The sequence below is a fragment of the Lepisma saccharinum genome, chromosome 8, assembly GCF_977018435.1.
Source record: "Lepisma saccharinum chromosome 8, izLepSacc3.1, whole genome shotgun sequence".
Classification (NCBI taxonomy): Eukaryota; Metazoa; Arthropoda; class Insecta; order Zygentoma; family Lepismatidae; genus Lepisma; species Lepisma saccharinum.
Genome location: NC_139236.1, coordinates 91,423,575 through 91,442,450, shown reverse-complemented (window position 1 = coordinate 91,442,450; position 18,876 = coordinate 91,423,575). Strand labels below are relative to the sequence as shown.

The window sequence follows — 18,876 nt, the reverse complement described above, 5'->3', positions numbered from 1 at the left end:
CTGCCTCTTTCAGGTCAAAAGCAGCGATGAAGATGAGTGATGAATATGTGAAATTGATGAACATTAAAATATGAAACCCGAAAGAATCGAACCCGGAACCTATGGTGACTGAAAAAGTACATTAGATTGTGTTTCGAGATCACAAGTGTCGCTTCATGATGGTTTGACACTAGCGAATGAAGTTACCATAATTTCTACGAGGGCCTGTCTGGAAACAACGGAAAGCGCATGCGCAGGACATAGAAATTCGAACTAGTGAAAGTCCAAATTTTTTTGGTACAAAATGATGTGAATTATATCAAATGATATCTAGAACGTAAACTCTACAGTGTTGAATCTCTACAGTTCACTATTCAGCCTTGTTTCAGTGTTTTCAAGGCAGTCATTATTATTATAACACACTATAAACGATACGTTTCCACCCTCTAAAAGGGGCTGTTATAGTGTGTTATATAATAAATTATGTTTAATTAAATATTATATAACACACCCTGTTAGAGGGTGAAAACGTTACGTTTATAGTGAGTTATAATTATAATGACTGCCTTGGTCAGCATTTTTAGGGTTCTATAAAACTCTACATCAGCAAAATTCCACCTAGTGTCACAAAACTACTACTCGTGTTATACAGTTTTCGCAACGCGTTTTGTTGTTCCGAGGGGTAGATTATTAGGTTATATATATTGTTGAGAGAGCATTGTTCCGACGCGTAAGCAGCAGACGCCAAGGAAGCCAGCCACTCCTTGTAGACAAGGCTACTTAAACTTGGTGCAAAGTTTCGCCGGTAGAGGGCAACACACGCAGAAGCTCTGAAAAGTGGCCTCGGGGGCTAGCGTAGACGATGAGTTGTGATGCTTCTCTTCAATTAATTAATCTTGTTTGTTAATTAGAGAACGAGTTCATCAAACTTTATGCTTCCTTGGTGTGTCTCGAGGGGGTATCCATGAGAGGAAGTTTGGTTTACACAGATGCTTTGCAGATTCTCCGTTACAAATAACATCACGATGTCCTTCCTCGCTGGAAGTGGGGGACATTCGTTCCCCTTCCCACTCCCTCCCTCGGAGAACTTTGTATCGCGAAGGACTTTCGGCTTGGGTTATGAAATAGCCAAGTTTCGCCCAAGATGGTAACTGATGCTGCAAGTATCTCGCGTACTTTTCCGAGATGTCTCCGCTATGGAGAAAAGGCCTTCGTCTTCTCGGGTGACGTCCGGCTTTGTGCATAAATTACTGGCAGTGGCCGTCACACAGGGCCTTTCAGAAGATTACGGTATAAGCTAATCAATCTCTCTCTCTCTCTCTCCTTCTCTTGTGCTAGTTCACATCCATACTGAATGCCCATGATGATTAGGTCAAAGTTCCGCCATTAAAATTTGCAATGTTAGCATTTTCACAAAAGGAAACAAAAAATTCCTAAATATTGTTTTTAGTGATCTATCGATGCTATATTAATGTTTCTGCACGGTTTCATTATGAAGAAAATGGCGGACTATATTCTAAGGCATGAAGCGCAATAATATTACATCTTGCTCTGCTTTCAGCTCGTTTCTGAAAAGGTGCCTAAATTCATATTATCTGTTGTTTCTTCTTGGTTACCTAAATACGCTTTAAATACAAATTGTGTTTAAGATTGTGATTCTTCTTATTCGTTACGGAAATGGTGTCCAATAGTCTTCTTATTCGTTGCGGAAATAGTGTCCAATAGTAAGTCATGCATTAAAGCCTGTATGTATATCTTTCTAGGAGGGTGCCTCCCCCTTGGTGTAGTGGTAACGTCGTCGCCTTGTAATCAAGGGATGTCGGGCTCGATACCCGGTGAGGCACATAGTTTCGGAACCCACCTTAAACTGTAGGTCCAGTCTCAATTAAACTATTTGTGCATAAAAGACTACTTAAACTCAAACAAACAAAACCCAACTTCTTTAGGGTTATCATGATAACTAGCAACAAACATAGTTGAATTTACAGACCAGAATTTTCAGTGCAAAAGTCCCAGGTATTTTTGAATCTCTAAAGAACGCCGACTCACAGACTTTCTGCGTTGCCAAGCTTTTGCTTCTCTCGACCTGCTCTTCAGAACAAGACGTTTCTCTGTGAAACAAGACCCTCAGCAGATGCATAAACGACCTCTCGCGTAAGAAGTCCCTTAATTAATTGACATAATTAGCAGCTTATATTCCCGGCAAAACGATCGCCGTTAAAGACGACGTTTTAATTGGCGCGGAAAAAAGAAACAAGATGGCGGGCGTCATTTGATCAGGGCATGAAGACTAATTAAGGGAACGAAAATAAAAGATGTTTTTTTCTCAAATAAAGCCAGTACACAATCTCCTCGTTAAATGTCGCTTGAGTCTAAGTTCGTTATACAAACAAGCTGATGAAAGCGAGTTAAAAGTCCAGGACAGGTGCTGCCATCTCTTATTGAAAAATAGAAGGAACAAAATTGGCCTCTAAATGAATGGCACCTAACATGACGTAACAGCCACAATAAAGAGCAAGAGACCCCCGAAATGACACATCAAGATGAAACATTAATTATTTATTTCTCGATAATCCACTTTTAGTAGGAGGGCAATTGAATTATTCACTGCAATAACGCTGTTCAAGGATATGCAATCCTCAATTAATCCGTAAACATTATACTACACCCCATTGTACACTGCGGAGGAAAAAATAGGTCAGGTTCATCCGGGCATGAAGCACGTGTATATCCATTTGCATATGTGTTAAGGCTGAATTTAATACGGATTGAGGTTTTTTTTTTTACTTCTAACCACTGTTTCAAATATTTATGTACCTAAGTTTCGGAGAGTGATCCTGTCTCCGTCCCCAGGGTAGTGCACTGTATCCAGTTAATAATTTGTCCAATCCCTGGACACATGATGCGTTTGGGGACGCCTCTATGTGATGGAAAGAAGCTCCCCTGTGCACCACGCCATCAAGGCGTATAGGGGGTGTGGAGATAAACGCCCAACATTGATCCGGTCGTGAGTGGGGGTGATGTGATCAGCATCTGGCCCCTGACCGTCTTTACCCCCCAGGGTTTCCCCCAGGTACCCATGTTATTCGACGCTGGGTGGGCGCCGGATTTGAACCGGCCGGGGATCGAACCCGGGACCTTTAGCATGGTAGTCAGACGCGTTACCGACTGAGCCACCGCGGCCACTACTTTTGGCTAATCGCGAAGATGAGGATGATTGAAGATATGATGAAATTGATGAAGGGACACTCTCAAAGAACACCCATACCCAGGCTGGGATTCGAACCCGGGACCCCTGACGTCGTAGCGCGGTGTCCTAACCTCTCCGCCACAGATGTCTCTGAATTTAATAAGATCCCAATCTGGCCGTTATTAATGCATTTCTTGTCCATTCTGTGAATCCGTTATCAGTTCCCTTACATTCGTAGCCCTTCCTGCGGAATAAATGAGTGAAACAGCTAGATAAAACTAAGGGAGATGAAATTATAATGGAAACTGTGGGAGGTGGAATTCGTACACCCAGAGGGGCTTGGAACTCATGTGTTTGTCGTTGCTCTGATTATATCCTCAGGGGGGATTCCCGCAGCCCCCACCTTGTGTACGCCGTGGCGAAATCCTCTGTCCCTTCCTCGCGCCAAACCGGGTCCATTATTTAACGATTTGAACTCGCTACAGCGCCGTCGGTGGTGGGTTTGAAAAGCCACGTTGATTAAGTGTTCTCCCCCTGGAGACGGGCACCCAACAACCCAACACAATTTGTGAGGATTATGAAGGTAAGGGTAGCTCTTCCCCTCGCCGGTTTTGAGTCGCCTCCGGCTGCGGTACGAATTTGCAGTCCTTTTTTTGTTGTTGTACGGATGCGCTACAAAAACTCTGCTTACAGGCGTGTCAACTTCATTTAACTGTCGCTGCTGGGACTGCGCATGCGCACATTCAAGCCTCAAATGAAATGGATGCAGTGGTGCCAGTTCTCGTGACCAACGCTTGATACATCAGAAAACCGAAATCCTCCCATAATGCAACCTCATTGATCATCGCAAAAGACCCTGACAAGAAAACTGGTGATTCTCCAATCGTGCTGTCGAGTTCGCGTCTAGTCGATTGATTATCACCCTGGTGGGAGTGGTGGGGGAGTAATTTGAAAGAAATATTAGCCACGTCTAGTTCGCTACACTATTTGACACCAGGTGTAGTGCATGTGCATCCCAGTGTCGGGCTGGTGGAAGGAAATTGCGTTCAACCACAGAAAAGGGAGGAGCATATATTCTAGGCTAGCTAGGCTATCTGCGAAGCCTGAAGTTTAGAGTATAAAATACAGGAGAAGAATCGATCAGAAATTGTAAATAATACTATTCATATCCGTGAGATGATGCTAATTCTGGAGTTGGCAACCCGATTTCCTACGAGTTGGCAACCTCATTTTCCTACGAGCTGGCAACCTGATTTCCTACGAGTTGGCAACCTCATTTTCCTACGAGCTGGCAACCTGATTTCCTACGAGCTGGCAACCTGATTTCCTACGAGCTGGCAACCTCATTTTCCTACGAGCTGGCAACCTCATTTTCCTACGAGTTGGCAACCTCATTTTCCTACGAGCTGGCAACCTCATTTTCCTACGAGCTGGCAACCTCATTTTCCTACGAGCTGGCAACCTCATTTTCCTACGAGCTGGCAACCTCATTTTCCTACGAGCTGGCAACCTCATTTTCCTACGAGCTGGCAACCTGATTTCCTACGAGCTGGCAACCTCATTTTCCTACGAGTTGGCAACCTGATTTCCTACGAGTTGGCAACCTGATTTCCTATGAGTTGGCAACCTGATTTCCTATGAGTTGGCAACCTGATTTCCTATGAGTTGGCAACCTGATTTCTTAGCAGTTGGTCAATTTATTTCTATTCATAGCCTAGGACCACGTGACATTGTGAGATAGGCCAGATCTGGGACTCAGTATACGGCACTGAGAAAAGGGTATACCCCTTTTTAGACGTTGTAGGAAAAAATAGCGGTGTAGATTTAACAATCCCTGCCTGTTGTTTTAAATGTACATTTCGTTGGTTAGCATGCACTCCGTGATCATACACCACACCCTACACCGCTCCAGAACGTCGTTGAAACGGTACGGCTTGGTGTTGCACTTCGTAACCAACTAGACGCGACAGTGCAAAGGCAGCTAAAAAGTACATCGAACTAAACGGAGTCATTGGTGACTCCGTTCTCGCAAGCCTGAAAACAACGCCGATGGGACTCGATGCAGTGACCACGAGCCATCTAACGAAAACCTGCTCCGCATCTCATTATTTTCCAAGCCTATATAACCTATTTATTTTCCTACATAGCCAAAAGGTATCGGACACCAAAGTGGACGTGGAGGCAGTGTCATGGTCTGGGGCTGTCTCTCCTGGTTTGAACTCGGGCCATTTTGGTCAATGGTAACAGTGAACAGTGGTGTTTATGAGGACATTTTAGACAATAGCATGCTGCCCACACTGTGGTAACAGTTTGTAATAGCCCCCTTTGTCTTATCAGCACGATAATGTCCCTGTCCATAAAGCAGGGGTCTATTGCATCGTGGTTTGAGGACAATCAGGTGGATGTGCTTAGCTGGACCGCTCAAAGCTCTGACTGAAACCCCATAGAACATCTTTGGGATGAACTGGAGCGTCGGTTGCGTGTCAGTCTCACTCGACCGAAAACTACCCAGGGACTATTCACGAGGCTACAGGACGAATGGAAACAAATCCACCAGCAATATACCAGAACTTAGTGGAAAGCCTGCCCCGAAGAGTAAGTGCTGTAATAATAGCAAAGGGAGGTCCGACATCTTATTAGTTACCTGGCTGGTGTCTTTGAAATGAACAGCACTGTGTGTCCGGTAACTTTTGGCTATAAAGTGTACAAGTGAAAGACATTATGTTTCTGCAACGAAAAACGCGCGGCTTCAAGAACGCCACAGAACAAACTAATTAGCTAAAAGACAGCGTTTAATAAGCATGCTCAGCCAATATACATTTTGAAGATATCAGCAAATTTCATAAGAATTCATACATACAGATTAGTAAAGTCAGTGATATCACTGATCGTGAAACCATGAGACAAGAACAGATTTTCCGCACTTACCGGGTTCTTTGTGAGAGACTGCCAGGAGAATTCGAGAGCGGATATGTGGGCTGGGACAGGAACCACGAAGTTCATTGCATACGTGTTCACCACTCCTTCCCTCACGTAATACAACTCAGCAGAGAGACCTGTGGAAGAAAGACATCGGGATGTTAGAAATCATAGAAATGATATCACACTAAATGGAAATATCTTCATGCGAATTTGAACTGACATTATATTGAATATTTGGCTTCAATACTCGAGATTTCTAACTTGTTCATCTCAGTCTCAACGTACCATTGCACCCGACTTTAATAGAATCTTCCAATCAACACAAAATTCCACGACACTGATTCTCTACGCCTGTAAATACAACATTTTCAATCTCAAGTAAATTAACTATTTTTTTATTTTAAAAATCAAATTTCGTTAGATAAAAAAATATAAAAGAATGAATACTATTGTCCGCAGAAACGTGATCCTGATATGCTTTTACCATCGACAACGAAATTAAGACGTATTTCATCACTGTCATAAATATTGCGCCAGAGTTTCATTATTTTTCGCAAGGTTCAGATATCTTTACACCATTGTTTAGCTGAACATTATAATTATTGGCAACAATATTTTGAATATTTCGACCATTGTCAGCGATATTTACGGTCAACTCGACCATCGGCAACGATACGTACGGTCAACTCGACCACCGGCAACGATACGTACGGTCAACTCGACCACCGGCAACGATACGTACGGTCAACTCGACCACCGGCAACGATACGTACGGTCAACTCGACCACCGGCAACGATACGTACGGTCAACTCGACCACCGGCAACGATACGTACGGTCAACTCGACCACCGGCAACGATACGTACGGTCAACTCGACCATCGGCAACGATACGTACGGTCAACTCGACCATCGGCAACGATACGTACGGTCAACTCGACCATCGGCAACGATACGTACGGTCAACTCGACCATCGGCAACGATACGTACGGTCAACTCGACCATCGGCAACGATACGTACGGTCAACTCGACCATCGGCAACGATACGTACGGTCAACTCGACCATCGGCAACGATACGTACGGTCAACTCGACCATCGGCAACGATACGTACGGTCAACTCGACCATCGGCAACGATACGTACGGTCAACTCGACCATCGGCAACGATACGTACGGTCATTTCGACCATCGGCAACGATACGTACGGTCATTTCGACCATCGGCAACGATACGTGCGGTCATTTCGACCATCGGCAACGATACGTGCGGTCATTTCGACCATCGGCAACGATACGTGCGGTCATTTCGACCATCGGCAACGATACGTGCGGTCATTTCGACCATCGGCAACGATACGTGCGGTCATTTCGACCATCGGCAACGATACGTGCGGTCATTTCGACCATCGGCAACGATACGTGCGGTCATTTCGACCATCGGCAACGATACGTGCGGTCATTTCGACCATCGACAACGATACGTGCGGTCATTTCGACCATCGGCAACGATACGTGCGGTCATTTCGACCATCGGCAACGATACGTGCGGTCATTTCGACCATCGGCAACGATACGTGCGGTCATTTCGACCATCGGCAACGATACGTGCGGTCATTTCGACCATCGGCAACGATACGTGCGGTCATTTCGACCATCGGCAACGATACGTGCGGTCATTTCGACCATCGGCAACGATACGTGCGGTCATTTCGACCATCGGCAACGATACGTGCGGTCATTTCGACCATCGGCAACGATACGTGCGGTCATTTCGACCATCGGCAACGATACGTGCGGTCATTTCGACCATCGGCAACGATACGTGCGGTCATTTCGACCATCGGCAACGGTATGTGCGGTCATTTCGACCATTGGCAACGGTATGTGCGGTCATTTCGACCATTGGCAACGGTATGTGCGGTCATTTCGACCATTGGCAACGGTATGTGCGGTCATTTCGACCATTGGCAACGGTATGTGCGGTCATTTCGACCATTGGCAACGGTATGTACGGTCATTTCGACCATTAGCAACGGTATGTACGGTCATTTCGACCATTGGCAACGGTATGTACGGTCATTTCTATCATTGTCAACCATATTTACGATCATTTTAAAAATTGTCAACAAGGTTCCGGCATGTTTTAAATATATTCAGAGATATTTTCCTACTCAACATTAGCATACCGCGAACATCTGACGACAGAGCAACTAGTATGGCTTGAGGAAGATGTGGAGGGTGGGTAGGAATGGGAAGAGGTCTTATATGCGTTCAGGAACCAATCGACTATTGGAGGGACGCTTCCGGAATATTTTAATTGCAGATGCCGCCGGCGCTGCGAAAATTCCCTCCGATTGGGATCACGTGTGTAGTACGTGATCTGGCTTGCGAATGGAGGTTTTTGTTGACATGAATCTCAAACAAACAGACTCCGGAAAGGAGCGGCAACTGGTCTCTCTCTCGGCGAGAGGAAGGGAAGGCAGATGGTCTGTAGCGGAAGAGATGTTACATTAATTCAGCAGACACACACACACACACAGAGAGAGAGAGAAGGAAGCTTTCTGGTTTCAGACCGATGGTCGATTTTGTCTTGGTTTAGGTCCACTATTCCATGGAGTAGAAAGGCTATCTGAAACATGTAATCTAGACATGATAAATCCCTGCTACACAAATACATTAGGGGTATATTGAGGGGTATGAAAGGGTTCATGGCAACTTTGGTAGTACCCATACACCACATGGCCTACACGAAAGCAAAACGTGACTGCAATCTACCCACGAAAAGTGCATCCAATCTTTTTGCCCAATTTCAAAAGCGATTCCGCGTCGCTCTGCCCACTTCAAAAGCGATTCCGGGTCGCTCTGCCCACTTCAAAAGCGATTTCGGGTCGCTCTGCCCACTTCAAAAGCGATTTCGGGTCGCTCTGCCCACTTCAAAAGCGATTTCGGGTCGCTTTGCCCACTTCAAAAGCGATTTCGGGTCGCTTTGCCCACTTCAAAAGCGATTTCGGGTCGCTTTGCCCACTTCAAAAGCGATTTCGGGTCGCTTTGCCCACTTCAAAAGCGATTTCGGGTCGCTTTGCCCACTTCAAAAGCGATTTCGGATCGCTTTGCCCACTTCAAAAGCGATTTCGGATCGCTTTGCCCACTTCAAAAGCGATTTCGGATCGCTTTGCCCACTTCAAAAGCGATTTCGGATCGCTTTGCCCACTTCAAAAGCGATTTCGGATCGCTTTGCCCACTTCGAACTTGATTTGGGAACGCTTTGCCCATCTCAAACGTGATTTGGGAACGCTTTGTCCATTTCAAAAGTGATTTCGCACACTTTACCCATTTCAAAAGTGATTTCGTACACTTTGCCCATTTCAAGAGTGATTTCGTACACTTTACCCATTTCAAGAGTGATTTCGTACACTTTACCCATTTCAAGAGTGATTTCGTACACTTTGCTAATTTCAAACGTAATTTCGGAACGCTTTGCCCACTCAAAAGTGATTTCGGAACGCTTTTTCCATTTCAAACGTGATTTAGGAATGTTTTGCCCATTTCAAAAGTGATTTCGGATCATTTAGCCCACTACCAGGGAGATTTCGGAACATCTTGAGCATTGCGAATGAAATTTAGGATCATTTTGACCAATGTTATCTCATTTGCACTTAGATCGTGAATGAAACCCGAAGTTTTTGGTGACGAAATCATATGTCGCCCAACCAAAACGCTCTCCCACGAAGGCAATTAGCCTTGACTACTCCCGAAGACTTAAAATGTAGGTGGTATCACGATTTCTATTTTCCGACACCTACAGATAAACTGGTCGCCATTCACGCTTCCTGTGGCTTTCCAGTGCACTATGCAACAGATAAGCTCACTCTCTCACGCGAAGCACGGCTTGGAATGCGAACGTTGACTTTGCAAACCTCAGGACTCGAAGAATTCCAAAAATCGATGGAATACCATCGGTATGCGTCATCAGTCACACACAGGAGCTACCACGTGATTGATAAGAGCCTTGAATCACAAATATGCATAGTTTTCAGTATTGCTGATGTGGAACACAGGACAAGGGCGTGTGTGTTTTTATAACATATGGATACAGAATAAATTTATGTCGTGTCAGGACGATAACAACAGTAGTAACAAAAAAGCTAAATTAAGAGAAAGAGAGGAGGAGGGAGGGATAGAGAGAGAGAGAGAGAGAAGGGAAAACAAAAGACAAATAACGATATGTGTCACTTCTTTAACTCTTATAAGTAAAGGTTATTCACGGCAAAAAGTATGTTTTGCTTGTTTGCAAAGTGAATTTAACGCCCAGATAGGCTAATCAGGATTGTACTGTGTATATACAATTTTGGTGCAATACGAATCAATAAAGGGAATCGAACCCGGAACCTCTTTATTTCAAATATGCAGTACCATGATAAGGGATGCGAGAGAGATGTACAAATTATACTCTTGTTAGTCTGCGGCGCTTCTCTTCCACTTCCGGCTAATCGCAACGATGATGGTGTACTTGATGATGGGAAACTGATAATCAGGTCAAAACCATCAATCTTCAGTGGCGAGATCCTGGACCAACCACTCAAACATGCAGAGTATTTTTAAAATAAAAAAAACGAGCATTGGTAAATACACACAAAACTGATACATGTAAAACTCTTTTTGAAAAATTTCGTATATTAACACTTCCCAAATTTGTACATACTTGAAACACTTATTTTCGTACACGAAACAAAATCGAACTATCCAAAGACACTCACAATTACAATACCAGACAAAATAATAATTTCCACATTCCCAAAGTGCGCCTAACTGCATACCAAACAGAACCTTTTTACACAGGCATCCAGTTAAACAATATGTTACCAAAAAGTTACAAAAATTTTGAGATAACCACGATCTTTAAAAGTAAAGCGAAAAAATTGCTATTGGAATATACATTATATTCAGTTAAAGAATTTCAGGAATGAAATAACTTTATAAAATAAATTTAGATTGTAAACACTATATAATATTGTACCTTTACAGCATGTATGATTTTACTATTATATTATGTTATACTATTGTAAAAAGTACTGCCCAATTGATGTATAGATATAGATATATATTATGTGCGATGTAAACATGTTGTATTTTGTAATGTACATACACAAATGCCCCTCAGGGGTACTTTCGGTGTAAAAATGTCTCAATATAAAACTCAAAAACTCAATAAAACATGCATTGCACAAGATTCGAACAGGGATCCCTTTGCCTTCACCTCACCTACACCACAAATATCAGCTAGAGAGAGAAAGGGATTCGTTGATTGAATTGATTTACTTTAATTCGCTTTTCTGCCACGTGTGGCTAACCGCGAAGTTGAGGATGATTGGTAATAAGATGAAATGGATGATGATTAATCACAAAGATATAGGGACGACAACACGAATCGCACAGATTATCCTGGTTGCAGGTTCCGGCGCCAGAGCCTCGTTAGTCTTCAACAATGCAGTCCATGCTGTAGTACATGGAAGAGATGTTGACATTTGGGTGCCTTCACAAAGGGTATACACCGGGTGGTCCAAAAGACCCGGAACGGTCAAATATCGTGAGAAATACACATCGAATCGGAAAACGAAAAATAAGTATTGAATAAGTGAAAAAAAGCTATTCAATGATATCACACTTGATTCCCCACCCCCGCCCCTTTGGGAATGGGGAGGGGGCAACTGTGAAATTTTAAATGGAAACCCCAATTTTGTATTGTAGAATCGGAAAGAGGACTTCATTCCGAGTCCAACGAGCTATCAACCATCCTCAATGGCGATTTTAAATTTTTGCAAAAACATAACCCCCCCCAAAAAATTAAAGGGACGTATCTCTGGCCCTAATTGAGCTAGAGTGAAAGCGATTGCAGATTCGGAATCTGCATGTGATCGTAGACCCCCCCTTCCATGTACTCTATTGAAAGGTCTTGACGTGCAGATTCCGAATCTGCAATCGCTTTCACTCCAGCTCAATTAGGGCCAGAGATACGTCCCTTTAATTTTTTGGGGGGGTTATGTTTTTGCAAAAATTTAAAATCGCCATTGAGGATGGTTGATAGCTCGTTGGACTCGGAATGAAGTCCTCTTTCCGATTCTACAATACAAAATTGGGGTTTCCATTTAAAATTTCACAGTTGCACCCTCCCCATTCCCAAAGGGGCGGGGGTGGGGAATCAAGTGTGATATCATTGAATAGCTTTTTTTCACTTATTCAATACTTATTTTTCGTTTTCCGATTCGATGTGTATTTCTCACGATATTTGACCGTTCCGGGTCTTTTGGACCACCCGGTGTATATTATATAGAGAGAGAGAGGGAGAGGGATGGAAAGGAATATCAATTTCACAGCACATCCCAGACAAAGGAAATATCAAATTTTATGAGCAACTAAAGAAAAGAGCGAATTGTCCACATAGGAGGAGCACATCATTGCTCTTCTAGGCTTTCAACGTACAACTTTCATGGCGATGCAACGCGAAATTGAAGATTGAAAAAGCTAAACCCTCCAAGATTTGCTCTTAAGACAACGACAGAGATAGAAAGAGAGAAGAGGATCCGAAAAGAATAATGGAAAATCTTGGTGCCTGTTAAAATATTAATAACTCTTCCATTAGAGCAAGGGTTCTTCTTGGGAGGAAAAAATCACTCTAAAGCATCCTTTTGAGGCGTTTTATTTCCCCATCGGGAAAGATGATGAAATCTCCAGTATTCTGTCACTTTCTCGCGTGCATGCAATTTTTATGTCGGTGATATCGAGACGTAGGCTGGCATAATAGATGGAGCTGTGTGGCAACTTTTATTGGATTTTAGCGTTTAGAAGTAATTATTATTAAATGTTTGTGAACACTTTTAGAAATATTTAAGAAAATTACAGGAGAGATTGACCAGATGGAAGAATTTGGTAATATTCTGTATATTTTCACCGTTTCACATTTCACCTATTCACAATTGCACATCAACACTACGTAACTTTTCCTAGGTTAGGCTGTGGACAAATAATGTGTTTAAATATTGCGAATATTATAGGTCACTTTACTTGAAACGGCTTTTCGTACGTTAATGTTTTGCACAGACTACAGATAATCATGGGTTGGCTGGCATTACTGTGTTTCTGTTTGCGAAGATGCTTTTCCTGGCACACAAACGTCATCTTAATTTGCACCCACTAAAAAAACAACATTGATTTGGATTATTTTTACTTCGATTTTCTGCCACTTTTGACTAATCGCGAAGATGAGGATGAGTGATTACATGATTAAATTGATAAGAGGATACTCACAAAGTGCACACATGCCCAGGACGGGATTCGAATCCGCAAAAGGATTACGAGAAACCACAACATTCAGACTACACTGCAGAAAAGTATATGTTCCAGTTCAATATAAGCAACAAGGAGTACAGGTTTTCAGAGCACGAGCCGCACGATTACTAGTACATAATAAATAGGAAAAATAATACACAGTAGGCAAAAAACACTATACCTCTTGGCTGTACAGTCACGGACACTTCTGGGTTGTAACGACCTTATTGAAGAAGCACTGAAGCAAGCCATCCATGTCTGACCACCAAGCGCCTTGTGACTAGACAACCCAATCAGCATTGCAATTCTGCGGCTTGTATACCAGTCACGGGTATACATCTCTGTAAATTGAGTAGTGATGCCAAAGAGAAATACGAGATAAAGATTGTCGATCGTAATGTCTCGTGTTCTCGACATGGAATAATACTCGGTCCACGTTACGTTCCATTATTTAATGTTGTTTGGGAACGAACCTGACGGACTGGGTTTATATTTTCACTCCTTGCATTACAGTAAATTCCATATTTTACAATTATATTAATGCTTTGAACGAAAATAATGTCCAGAAAAACATCGAACACACGTTCACACCATTCTTCTCACACACATGCACGTGAAAACAAACACACAAAGCTAAGTTTTAACTTCCAAGTGAATGTCCAAATAACAGTAAATGGAGAAGCACGATGTGCGAAACATGGGATTTTTCACAGAAAGAATGCGCTATTTGTGACATACGTGGTTTCTATTAATAGACAATGAAGCAATTATGAGACAAATTAACAAGCATTCTCGTCTTCAGGTGTTGAGGAAGGAAACAGACTGACTGGAAAAAAGAAAACATGGTGCTATTGATAGAGTGTTGGTTAGCGTACAGAGCTTTCATCAGTGAGGTCTAGGTTCGATCCCCACCAGGGACAATTTTTTTATTATTTTCTACTAGCGAAGAAGTATGTAATATTGTTTTCTAGGCATTTTGACGAAAGGATACACATCAAATTTGTTCGTTTAATCTGTATTTTCATTCTTCTAATAAGTTCTCTATCGCAAGGGGATATAGAGATTCTCTATCTATGCGATGGATATCTTCTCAGTGGTTACGTAGCTACGATTCTCCAGTCCCTTCCACCCACTTGTCTTATTTATTTACTTCATTTCATATCTAACGTAAAAAACACAGAGATATATTTTTGAACAAGAAACACACCTCGCGTCGAAGGTTCCAGACTCGAGTTCTGGCTCTTTTTTTTTTTTTTTTTTTTGTTGCGAGGGTGATTATTCTTGTGTGTCTGTTTATCATCTTTGTCAAAACAATATTCCTCATGATTGCCGTGATTAACCTAGGGAGAGACCAACGCGACTGAAATAACAAAAGTACAGAAAATGCAAGACACATCTGCCTAGGCATGTTATACCTTGGGAATTAGCAATCTGAAAATTAACTTGCGTTTAAGTCGACTACTTGCGAAAGAATTTCGTGCTGTCTCGTTTGGAGTGTTGGTTATCGTGTCGGACTAGCATGCGGGCAACCCGAGTTCGAGCCCAGCGGAAGGAAAGATTATTTTGTCTAATTTCATCCAACCTTATTAATAAAACTGAGGTTTCTGCAAAACCTTTTGAATTGCATGCCACTTCGTATGTTGGTAATCTGAAAGCAGCAAAGATGAAAATTTGATGTTCCGAAGCGACGATGTATTTGTGTATGTGTTGAAAAACGCAGTTATTTATTAGCGAAAAACATGCAGCCACGTGATCATTGAGAACGCTTCCTAGTTGTCAGTGCTAATATGGCAGTAGCTACAGTCTGTCAACATACACCAACTTTCACGTTTCCCGTAAAATGATTACCTTTCCACGTATCAAAATCATGAGTGCTGTCTAAAGCAATACTTTGATACTTGCGTTTGCATGTTCGAATCTAAAGTAATACGAAACTTTAATAACTCTTTGCAATGTGATATTGATATCATATATGGAAAGAATAAAAATGGAGAATTTCGTTTAAAACAACTTATAAGGAGCGGAATTTGATGAAATGTCATCATTTTTCTGACATTTCGGACACGATGCCCATTAAATATATTCAATATTACACTTCATCTAGAACCCAACATTTGTTGCCATTTGTCAGGTTTTAGGTCATTTTCTCCGATTTTCGGCATTTTCCAGTCATTTTTTGCAATATTCGGTATATTGTTTCATCATATTTTGTCACTTCTTTAATTTTGGTAATATTCTTGAATCTTTTCACCAAGGTGAATATATGCCTATATACGTATATTTCGCAGGATTGCAATTTACGAGCAAAAGAAAACTGAACTGTTGACAGTCTTTGTTGTGTCGGGGGAAACCACCAGGTGCCCGTCTGGGGCAAACTCAGATTTAAGATCAGATAAGGAGAGGCTGGAAATACCATAGCTAGACCCTGTTTGGACTGAAAATCCTCGCTGCATATTTTAATTCAATGTGCATGTGCTATCATTTGGTGCCCTCTTTTTTTAAAGCAAGATTGCATTTTGTTTAATTTCATTTTCATTTCAATTTTTAAACTGAAACTAACAAATTTAATGGTCATTTTTTGCATTTTACGTCATTTTTTCCCATTTTTTAGGATATTCTGTAGGTCATATACCCATATTTTTTAGGTCATCAACTTTCGCTCTCTACTTATAAATATATTAAATTATGTGGATACCTGATGTGAAACGTACGATGCACGATCAGAGAGCCTGAATGTTGTTGTGTCGGGGGAAACCACCAGGTGCCCGTCTGGGGCAAACTCAGATTTAAGATCAGATAAGGAGAGGCTGGAAATACCATAGCTAGACCCTGTTTGGACTGAAAATCCTCGCTGCATATTTTAATTCAATGTGCATGTGCTATCATTTGGTGCCCTCTTTTTTTAAAGCAAGATTGCATTTTGTTTAATTTCATTTTCATTTCAATTTTTAAACTGAAACTAACAAATTTAATGGTCATTTTTTGCATTTTACGTCATTTTTTCCCATTTTTTAGGATATTCTGTAGGTCATATACCCATATTTTTTAGGTCATCAACTTTCGCTCTCTACTTATAAATATATTAAATTATGTGGATACCTGATGTGAAACGTACGATGCACGATCAGAGAGCCTGAATGTTGTTGTGTCGGGGGAAACCACCAGGTGCCCGTCTGGGGCAAACTCAGATTTAAGATCAGATAAGGAGAGGCTGGAAATACCATAGCTAGACCCTGTTTGGACTGAAAATCCTCGCTGCATATTTTAATTCAATGTGCATGTGCTATCATTTGGTGCCCTCTTTTTTTAAAGCAAGATTGCATTTTGTTTAATTTCATTTTCATTTCAATTTTTAAACTGAAACTAACAAATTTAATGGTCATTTTTTGCATTTTACGTCATTTTTCCCATTTTTTAGGATATTCTGTAGGTCATATACCCATATTTTTTAGGTCATCAACTTTCGCTCTCTACTTATAAATATATTAAATTATGTGGATACCTGATGTGAAACGTACGATGCACGATCAGAGAGCCTGAATGTTGCATTGAAAACTGCAGAGAACAATGACTGACTTATGAACAGTGAAACGTTTTTCCATGCTCCAATGGGATTTTATTTATAACTATAAATAAACAAGGGAGAAGATCACAGGTTGGTATGATGAAATAAATTGTAATCTAAAAGTTTTAATTGAAGAAACAAAACACGTTCACGGTTGGCGCATTCAATTTCAGGCACATTACACTAACTGAAAGAGTATTTTCAAAATTAATAGTATCCTCGTTCTTCACCTTTTTCTCAGTTGCCACACACACACAATTTCCTCTATATTCTCTCTATTCTCATTGGGACAAACACCCACATCCATGCTCGAGCCGAGTATTTGTAATGTCGCACGCTAGCCAACAATTCCTGAGGAAAAGTTTGATACGCGGTTTAGGCACAAGTGGTTGGAATCCCACTTTAAACTATAGATCCAGTTTTCTTACTGTGCATAAAGTGGACTTAAAAAGAAGGAAAAAATCGAGGAAAAGCACTTGAAGGTTTTGATGAAGAATGCAAGTGCCAAGTGGTCAAGTGGCCCCGTGGTAGCGGTTAAGTTTCGCGTAAAGAATGCTTTGAGTTCGATTACCGTTCTTTTTTTCTATTTTTTTTAAATAACTCGAGCAAACCAATTATTGCATTTTATTTAATAATTTATTGGAGTAAAAGTTTAATACATTTTTAATTTATTTTTGGGTGGAAATCTTTACTTTATAATAATAATAATAATCCGTCGCGCAACAACCCATGAAGGGCCTAGGCATACCTACCGACTTCCAAATCTTTACTTTACCGTTTTAAATTTTATTTGTGAAAATTATTTTTTACGATAGTTTTTTTTTCACATTTCTCATCATTTTACAAATATACTCAATAAAATGTTATGCCTGGCGAAAAGTATACATTTCTTTTGAGAAAATGATCCAGAAATACATATAATACTATTCACAAGAAATTATCGTAATCGTTTGGAAAACAAAATTCAACAATTCGCACAGCAAATAAAATAAGAATGTTCGCAAATAAATAAATTGAAATATATAGTCGCTCGAGTTAAAAAAAAAATTGGAGGCAATATAACGGAATCGAACCCAGTATCTACCACCTTTTTTTTTAAAGGAAATACCCCCTACACGGAGGTATCCCCCACCATTCACTCTTTTTCTCACTTTTACACTTTTCAATTCTTACATTTTCTTTGTTTCTTACCAACTGGACGAACACAAATACCCATGCCTTACCTGGGACTCGAACCCAGAACCCCTGGCGTTGTAACGTGCTCTGCTAACCACTCCGCCACGGAGGCCGACAACCCCACCACCTGTTATTCTGTCAGTTCGACAATCTAATCGTCTTATGAGTAACGCTTGCTAAGTTTCTAATCTTTGAAGCGCTTGTAATTGTTGTTGTGTGTCACGGAGTTATGTTTACTGGAACATTTGAGCACACAATCCAAACATACGTAAATTTTATACACAGAAAACATGGGTTTTCGGCACATAATTACGGAGCATGCGCTCTGTCAAGGACTAGAAGGAACCTTGCAAAAGTTACTGAAGCTTCTCTGCGGTGCTGACAGTTGGCCCCGGAGTCACGTGGTGTCTGCTTATCAGTTGATATGACCTTGTGCCTGCAGAACCAGCACACTGAAGTGAACGAAGATATTTTACGTTATTTGTAAGCTGGAAGAAAACATGCCACGCGTTACAACAGACAGACAGAGGTTTGTCTTCAGCTTTGGGACAGACAAACCACACTAGGCATACAGACAGAGTATAATGTAAGAAAAAAGGAAATTATTTCTCCATCTCCTCACACTGACAATTTTATTGCCTTTTTTTTAGTTATTTGACCACAGAAACAGAATTATATTATTGAAGTGTGATGGCTTGGTTCAGTATGCTGATCAGG

The 18,876-nt window shown here is 41.4% G+C and overlaps 1 protein-coding gene across 1 annotated transcript in view; it reads right to left on the bottom strand.

Annotated features, from left to right (window-relative positions):
* LOC145991298 (tyrosine-protein kinase RYK-like) overlaps positions 1-18,876 on the bottom strand; it is a 308,147-nt gene that overhangs the window by 163,965 nt on the left and 125,306 nt on the right. Inside the window, exon 2 of the mRNA XM_083127287.1 lies at positions 6,098-6,225. Within this exon, the coding sequence (XP_082983413.1) occupies positions 6,098-6,225 (128 nt within the window). The remainder of the gene's footprint in view (positions 1-6,097; positions 6,226-18,876) is intronic.